This window comes from Apostichopus japonicus, chromosome 18, assembly GCF_037975245.1.
Source record: "Apostichopus japonicus isolate 1M-3 chromosome 18, ASM3797524v1, whole genome shotgun sequence".
In the NCBI taxonomy this organism is placed as follows: domain Eukaryota; kingdom Metazoa; phylum Echinodermata; class Holothuroidea; order Aspidochirotida; family Stichopodidae; genus Apostichopus; species Apostichopus japonicus.
Genome location: NC_092578.1, coordinates 6913588 through 6922671, shown reverse-complemented (window position 1 = coordinate 6922671; position 9084 = coordinate 6913588). Strand labels below are relative to the sequence as shown.

The window sequence follows — 9084 nt, the reverse complement described above, 5'->3', positions numbered from 1 at the left end:
TCAATTCACAGAAATTTCTGAACTTCAATACCACAACTTTTGAACGCTCGAGGCTGTTTCCGACAATGATTCATTATTTACATTGACACAGTACTGCGCTAGGAATTTCATATATGTCAGAACTGCACACATGCTTACGGAAGCCCATTAGGGCCAAGGTTTTTTTTTCCCCTTGAAATCCGAAATCCTTACTTTAAAATCCGAAATCCTTATTTTAAAATCTGAAATCCTTATTTTAAAATCCGAAATCTATTATTTAAAATCCGAAATCTGTTTTTTAAAATCCGAAATCCCTTATCCTTATTTTAAAATCCGAAATCCATCTTTTGAAATCCGAAATCCTTATTTTAAAATCCGAAATCTGTTTTTTAAAATCCGAAATCTCTCTTTTAAAATCCGAAATCCTTATTTTAAAATCCGAAATCTATTTATTTTAAAATTCGAAATCTGTTTTTTAAAATCCGAAATCCTTATTTTAAAATCCGAAATCTGTTTTTTAAAATCCGAAATCTGCTCTTCGAAATCCGAAATCTATTTTATAAAATCCGAAAATTTATTTTTCGAAATCCGAAATCCTTATTTTGTAATCCGAAATCTATTTTTTGAAACCTATTTTTTCTTCAGCGTTTGTAACATTAATTATTGCTCATTGTAAAGTTTGTTGAAGGCCATATGCATCATTCATCTTGCGTCCATGTTAAGATGGCGGAGCGTGGAGATTTGATAAAGGGTTATTTCCAGCTTGGGCTATCAAACTTAGCAATACGGACAATTTTGGACAAAAACCATTTTTTAAAGATCAACTGACCCGCATTTCGCGGGTTAGACCCGCATTCTAACACTCAAACCCGCTGACCCGCGCAAGCGTCAGAAAAACCCGCGTTGTAATTGTTCATTATACATAAAACCAAATGCATCAAATTTTGACTTAGCAACCATCATTTCTTTAGCATAATGCATAAAATGCATATTTCCCAGAAAATTGTGGGTGACAAAAGCCTTTCTAAGTGCCACCATTTTAAATGTAGGCATCACCAGGATTCCAAAAAAAAAATCAAAAGGGGGGGGAGGCACCCTCTCCCCTTATACCCCTCCCTCAGGACGGCGATTCGTGGCATGGACCAGCATTTGCCCTCTCAAGAGTTGGGAACTATGAAACAGTCGACACAGTGAGAGGGTCTACTGTGCAAACTTAGGCTGGACCAGCTGTAGGCCTTGGACGTTATTCCCTATACTATCCCAGCACTTTGAGCTGTTTTCGAGGATGTCTTAAGGTTAGGCTAAAGGCCCAGGCTTAGGGCCTGATTCAAGTCTAAAACTACCCCGCCCGTGATCTGCCTTGCTGACAGTTCACATCATTATGATATTGCATTTGTAACGGTTCTAACAGGGTTTTCATTCTCTATAATTCTTGCTTTTTCATTTCTGCAATAATTGGAGAGTACACGATACAATGTAAAAATGTGTAATACATGTAGAGCCTTTCTGTATAAACAGTATCACTACATTGTAATGCGGGCAAGGAAGCTTTAGTGTCCGACGTTGGCTATGGATCGCCGCTGGTCTCTACGATCATTCGTTGAAAAGTTGGGTCGCAGGCTAGCACAGTGTCAGGAGGGATACAATCCCAGGCCCTACTTACATACATATGTAGCTTCGAATACCCAGGCGCTTTCAGAAAATGGCGCATAGTTTGTCACTATGTTGTCAATAGCTAACATTTTGATAACACTAGCAACGAATACAAAAGTCGCCCGTACTGCCGTACATTCAAAAAAATAGATTTCGGATTTCAAAAAATAGATTTCGGATTTCGAAAAATAGATTTCGGATTTCAAAAAATAGATTTCGGATTTTAAAAAACAGATTTCGGATTTCAAAATAAGGATTTCGGATTTTAAAATAAGGATTTCGGATTTCATAAATAGATTTCGGATTTTAAAATATAGATTTCGGATTTCAAAAAATAGTTTTCGGATTTTAAAATAAGGATTTCAGATTTCGGATTTTGAAAAACAGATTTCGGATTTCAAAAAACAGATTTCGGATTTCCAAAAATAGATTTCGGATTTTAAAATAAGGATTTCGGATTTCAAGAAAAAAAACAACCTTGGCCCTAATGGGCTTCCGTACATGCTGATGTAGGTGTGGAAGGATGCAGTTTGAGTTCGGCTCATACACTTGCGTTTCTGTAGTACACATGATAGAGTACATAAGTGTCCGACGTTAGAGAACTAATGCAGCTTTATAACCCGTTCAATGTTATTGTCGGTATAAACTACCAGGACTACACTGTAGTAACTGTGCGTAGGCCTATGTAGCCTGCAAATATACTACACCAATTTGCACCATTGTGACAGTGGGCTCAAGAAGAAATTGACGAGCGCAGAAAACAGTCGTATTCTAGCTTCGAAAACTCGGCAAGAATTAAGTCAACCCTGCTCGTGGGTGCTTCCACAGGAAGGGAAGGAGTTAAAAATGGATTCCATAGGCTATAAAACAATTTTATTGTATTTTCTCTCGTTTTTTATAAAAAGAACGCTACAGTTTAACTTTGAAACCAGGTTGCCACTTATAAAGAATGGTCCACCTGATAGCTATTTTGGATTTTCCGTAGCGCAACACAGCACAGCAGAGAGGGGTGTAAGGCCTCCGTTCGCTGAAAGTCTGTAAGTAAAAAAGAATGAGAAAAGATATACCTGTTGGTGTCAGTGACATGAAAAAAACTAATTCTACGTAATATTACTACAGCTCCCAATGTGGGAGTACATAGCCCTTTCGTAGGTTTGGTCTATAGGCTACTGTAAGTAACGTTTGGCCTATTCGTACTTAGGCCTAGGCTACTTAGGCTAGTAAAGATAGATTTTAAGTTTCAGCTAATCCTTAGTTAGACATAACAGTTCGGCTAGACGTAGGGCTATTACTTAGAATTAGATATAGCCGATCCCAATACTTCGTTAAGCCTAACAGTAACTACAGGTACAAGTTTGCTATGGTACCAGCAGAGAGTCTCAATCCTGAGAGAAGATTGACTGAACCTTATCATGAATGCTGCCCTTGAGCCTCTTCGATAGCACTACAAAACTTGTTTCTGGTTATGAAAATTTCGAATTAAGGTCATGTTTCATATCATATTTTCAAATTCTCCTCACAGCCAACCCTATGATCATGTACTCATCAAGCATGTACTCATCAAGTTCATGGTCACAAAATGTTCAATTATTATTTTGAATTCCAAAACAAAAGCTCATAGTCACAGACTCACAGTGCAAGTAAGTAACTGGCGTAACTTAATGTAGGCCAGCTCATCACAGAAGTATCTAGATTTCCAAAATGGAGTAACTATAAAATGTCCCACCATTCTCAGAAAACACCTTTCTGAAAATAGTGACCTAGTCACAGTGTATCAATTAGTCTTCTTTTTATTTTGAGAAAGACACAACGTTATGTGTGTATCCAAATTTATTGCTTCCAGACTTAGGCTAACTCTTTCAATACATGATAGTGTAAGTAAGTAATTCCCTGATAAATCATTTCATATGGCTTTTGACACCATTCTCCAATGTGGTATGAAACTCTACCTCCAAATTAGGACAAGAGAAACTCATAAAAAAGACTGCAAACATTTTTATTTCTTTTAACATTTTAGGAACATCATAGATTGAACACAAGCAAAAGTATATTAAATTTACTTTTATTCACAATGAATGCCAAAATAATTTATGCCACAGTACAATATGAACAACAAACTGTACATACTGTAAAGGTTTAAAATGTCTCAGAATGCCATCTTAGCCAATTGTAAACACTATTGACAAAATGAATATTACAAAATGCCATATCACATGTAAATGATACATTTAATACCCCCTCTCCCCCTCCCCCCCACCACAAAAAAAAAACCTCAAGTATATAAATGTCATACTTTGTTCAAGTGGGGAACCCTCTAGTACACCTGAAGAATGGTTTCTATTTTTTCGGTTTACAAATTTCCAGCTGTTATTCTGTCCTGTGGGACTAATTTCATTGATACAGATGCTGTACGTTATGAGTCGACCTCCCCACATGTGTAGGTCAAGTATGTGCACCATATTAGCCCAAAGCAAGCTCAAAATCAATCATTTCTACAGAAAATCAGCAGCCCTGAACCCTGGTTTGCCTTCATGTTACACAACTGCAGCATATCCACATCTTCTAGTGCAGCTTTCAAAACTATACCTGTTTCAAGAGATCTGTACATAGACAAGACATCGAAAACAGTTGGGAATTTAGCCGCATGTCGGTGTGAAAATTTGCTGGTTTTGAGAACATGATTTATATACATGTGAAAAGAAACAGTAATATTTATCCATAAAACTGACAGTGTAAATAGATAATACATTGCATGAATATCATGCTCCATATACTGTTGTCCAAAATGGCATAATATTTCATATGGAATTTTGCATATATTCTGGTTGGTATGGAAAATTGGAAATGTACTTCAGAGAAATGATTTTTCACAGCCACTGCCATTACTGTTTAGTTTACAGAGCATTGCACCATTGCTGAAACATTTAGAACCTTTCACTAGGGCCAGTAGACAATATCTAGGATTCCACCCCCCATCCCCCCACCTCCCCATCTCATATGAAATATTGCACATAATGTTAGTAAGAAAATCAGCCCTGGTTCCTTCAATCCCTTCCGAGTCTTTAAAGTAAGTACTGCCGTTCCTCTGGCTGCATTCTGTCCAGATTCCTAGTCAAGTTTGATGTTTCTTCTCCCTTCCATGTCAATTACATTGTTCTCAGTGGTGGAGCGTCCATACAGTCAGGGGGGCTGATGCCCCCCCTGACGTACTCAAATGGACTGCTTTCAGCTTTTTACCACTTTTTACTTATTTACAATTATTGACTTTTTTATTGCGCTCTCATCTACCTATTGACATTTGTCACAAATTAGCAAGGCCCGGGAAGGGTCGTTTCCGGCGATCTAGGGAGTATCTTTACTCAAAAAATTTTGGTATGCTCTGCGCTAACTTGTGGTGGCGCTCCGCTTAGATAGTATCGAAAGCGCCCCTACAGACCATTCTCGCCCCCTGACAATAACCCCTAGCTCCGCTACTGATTGTTCTATGATTTCAATTTGTAGTTTTGTACCATGATGTATCCAAGATCAGTCACTGACCTGGTCGTCTAAGCTGTATGAACTACAATATACAGTCCTTCTGGGTATGATATGTAGCTCAAGCTCTTTGTTAATGATGTATCAGGTTTTATCATATTTTCCCCAAGTTGGCTATAAAAGATTGTTAACAGTCACAGTTCTGGTTTCTATGAGATGCCTGGACACAGCTGTGCAGTATATTATATATGCTACATATATGACACCTCACTTGAAAGTAGTACTGTACATTCAAATTTTGTTTAGAAGTAGTTTTGACGAAATCATTAATCATCGGGTGAATCAATTGGGGTTTCACATTTCACATTTATAGCATATAGATCCTTTAGTTTGAGTGAAGCATCATCACAGATGGCTCGGTGTTCATAATATGGGAGTGTACTGTAGTTTGCATACATGTACAGTAGCCTGCAAGATCCATGCAGGATTCCTTAAATTACTACCTGATTAAACTGTATCTATTCTACTGTATCTATAGTGTAATATCTGTACAGATATGATAAATGTACAGTTTATATCCAGTATGTAATAATGTTTATAAAATATAACAAGTTTGATTTACTGTACTGTACACCTATGAATGTGAAGAAGCATATAACACATTCCATTAATACCATTTTCATGAAAATTCAATTTTAGGTCTTTGGGGTCTACTGTTCGCTTTCTATCAGAATGTGAAAACAGGATACAGTAAGCTACGTAAGATTGTGGAATAAGTGACAACGTCTGTACAGTGGTAAAATTACTGTAGTTCAGACAGGATGCTCGTACTGTCTTAATATAGAAATTTAAGACTTGCGTCCCTCAGAGTCCCTCAGCAAATACTTCAGAGCCAAATGTAGCTGTTACTGTATGTTAACTGTTCACACAAGTTGCTCATTAACATTTGGGGAAAACACTTGATTTTAGTCTGGTTTTGAATAGGGATGCACCGGATCCAAATTTTTGGATCCCGCCAGAACCGGATTTTGCCGTATAGTACATGAAATCCGGCCGGATAAAATCCGGCCGGAACCAGATTTTTTCATTACACAAAAGAAAATCATAAATAAGAAGTAGGTATATGAAACAAGGAGTATTATTTTGGTTGATCTTTAGAAACAGTGGGTCAGACCATTGAGAAAATTAAATTAAACATGTTAAACCTAATTTTTCCTTACTTTGAATGTTTTTATTAATTTTTGGAAGTAGTTTACATAGATTTAAGTTAATACCAACACCTTTTTAAGGAATAATTCAGGCCAGATTTTGAAAAAGATCCAGCCGGAACCGGAACCAGATAATTGCTCACTATCCGGCCGGATAGTCTGGCCCGACCGGATATCCGGTGCATCCCTAGTTTTGAAGCAATTGAGTGAGTGATTCGCCCATAGCTGCAGATTAGCTCAACATTAGCAGACACAGTATTTCTGAAACTGTTTGGTTTGAATTTTAATCCCATACATAGATTACTAATATAATTTGGATATATATCTTCTCAAGTTTACTTTCATGTATCATTATATAATAATGGGCTTACATTACTGCTTGGAATAGCCAAAATATTGTGAATTCATGACAAAGACTGTATTCACCTTTGATCATCAGAGGCTGGGAGAACAGTTTTTGTAAATACTTTTGTCCTGTGACAAATAGGTTTACCAAAACATGGTGGTGTACTTGTATAGTATAAAGGATATATGCGTGGGAAATATTGTAGTAGAGCTAGTCTACAATCCTTGTTTAAAACTATCAGTATAGACAATACACAAAATGATTCCCTGAGTAGGAGGCAGATTCTGTCATATCGTCTTGTTTACGGGACATGCGGTACGAGACACATACCAGCTTTTGTGTCCTGTCAAATTATTATGCAGGCATGCATGCTCACTGATAAATATTTCATTTTTTTCACTGGTACAAAAATTCGACGAAATTCACTCAGATGTACGAAACTTCCTTTTGTGTGTCACCTCTGACGTGACAGAAACCAGTGAAGAAATATCATCTGAAAAAAAGAGGGAAATGTTGTTAATATTTGATGGATAAAGTTCTGTAATTCTGTTAATATTTCTTCTTTTGTAGACATTATATTAAATGATTGTACTGTACTCATTTGAAGTCATTTCTTATCCTCCATGTAATGCCTCATCTGGAAATGCATAACATTGTTTGTAATTGTAATTACACCTCTAAGATGATATGGGAAAAATTCCTCTTGCATCCACATAACATACTGTTTTTACAGACATTTTAGAACATTATTATTTTATAGGCTTACAGTAAGTAGCTATTCCTGTGTTGCAGAAATGACTAAGGTAAACCAAATATAAGGCTATTCTTCTGTAGGAGTCTGTACAGTGCACACTCAAGATTGTGGAATGTCTGATTGAATGGTTACACATGCAGTGAGGAAAAGACTATGCTGACATTACATATATATCTCTTTCCATGTTTGATAGTAAAAACTAAACAAAAGGACAAAGGTGATTACTATTTCTGAGTAACATGGCACTTAGCAATGACCTATGGTTGCAAACATAGTTCATGGTGAGGTCATCATATATGGTATCTTTTGGTATTTTTTCATGATTGATTCAACCTCCTAAGAGAGACACTGATATTGACAACACTTGGCAGATTTTAGATTAAATTCAACCAAATTTCATTGTTGCTGTTGTCGTTTGTTTTTGTGGTTTGAAATGAGTGTCTGCACATGTGCAGACTATAAACCAATGTTGTATAAACGATGAATGTCAGTAGATACTGTACTGTACATGTCTGACTGTTAGATTTTGAAAGCTTAACAAACTTTATGGAAATTTTAGAGATTTAAAGTGTATTTTTATTTGTTCCAAATATCTGTCATTAGATGTCACTAGATACGTACAAGTCTGACTGTTAGATTTCAAAAGCTTTACGGAACCTTTAGAGATTTACAATGTATTTTCAGTTGTTCCAATTTCTGCCTTACTTTTTATGAAGATCTACCACCAGCTAAAATATGACATGTTTGCGACAAAAGACTGAATAGGTGCCAAAAAATGTTACGGTACATCTGCTTTTAAAGATCAGTCAGTTCATTTTTGAAGGTGATAAAATTCACAGAGCTACAGCAGTGATTAAACTCCACAGCTCTATAAGATTTCATCTACAATTTCAGATACAAGTCCCAAAGTGGTGGGTGGAAATTTATTTTTTAATTTTTTTAATGACATTGCATGAATGCTGGGGATTAAGTCTTACAAGGATAGGAGTACAATAGGTAGCATGATTTAGTCCCATAACCAGTGTATTGTATGTCCTTATATTTTGGATACATAACTACTGTACATGTGTACAACATAGTAGTATAGCAAGTAGAGTATATATTTTGGTGTTCACAACATTACACACACAGACCAGATAATCTAGTTGTTGCTAAATTTGTGAAATGAAAAAAAGACTTTCTGCTATTGCATAAATGGTATGTTAGTGTGTAGAGTGTATATAAGGAAATGGAAGCATGTAACTTGTATATTTGCTGAAGTGACTAAAGCTGTCAGTATTTCCTGATGTGATACTCATCATTGCTCATCATTGAACCCTACTGTACTTGCAGTGTGAAATTTCATTAAATTCTCTTTCTGTTTCTTGATAGCTGAGGTGTAATTTATTTTTGACATGAAATCAGTTGATAAATGATCAAACTACCAACAGAAAGTGTTAATTACTTTCGGACCTTTGCTCCTGTGAAGTTGTTTGATAATTAATAATACTAGTGATAGTGATATCGGAGAAGTGGAAAATGACATCCAATATTGCCATGCAGGAAGGAGCTTCCCGGTTGTAATTTTACCTGTAATATCAGCGTTTATCATGACTTGTTCTTCCTTTCTTCATATTTTTCATTTGGAGGTTGGTCTTGAAATTATTTAGATTAAAAATGTGCACACAAAA

The 9084-nt window shown here is 36.2% G+C and overlaps 1 protein-coding gene across 5 annotated transcripts in view; it reads left to right on the top strand.

The window, feature by feature from the left end:
* Positions 1-2212: 2212 nt before the first annotated feature.
* Positions 2213-9084, top strand: part of LOC139959182 (integrin alpha-6-like) — a 51053-nt gene continuing 44181 nt past the window's right edge. For all 5 annotated transcript variants that reach the window (XM_071956784.1, XM_071956783.1, XM_071956781.1 and 2 more), the window contains exon 1: positions 2213-2669. In XM_071956784.1, coding sequence (XP_071812885.1) covers positions 2479-2669 — 191 coding nt within the window. In that variant the 5' untranslated portion in view covers positions 2213-2478. The remainder of the gene's footprint in view (positions 2670-9084) is intronic.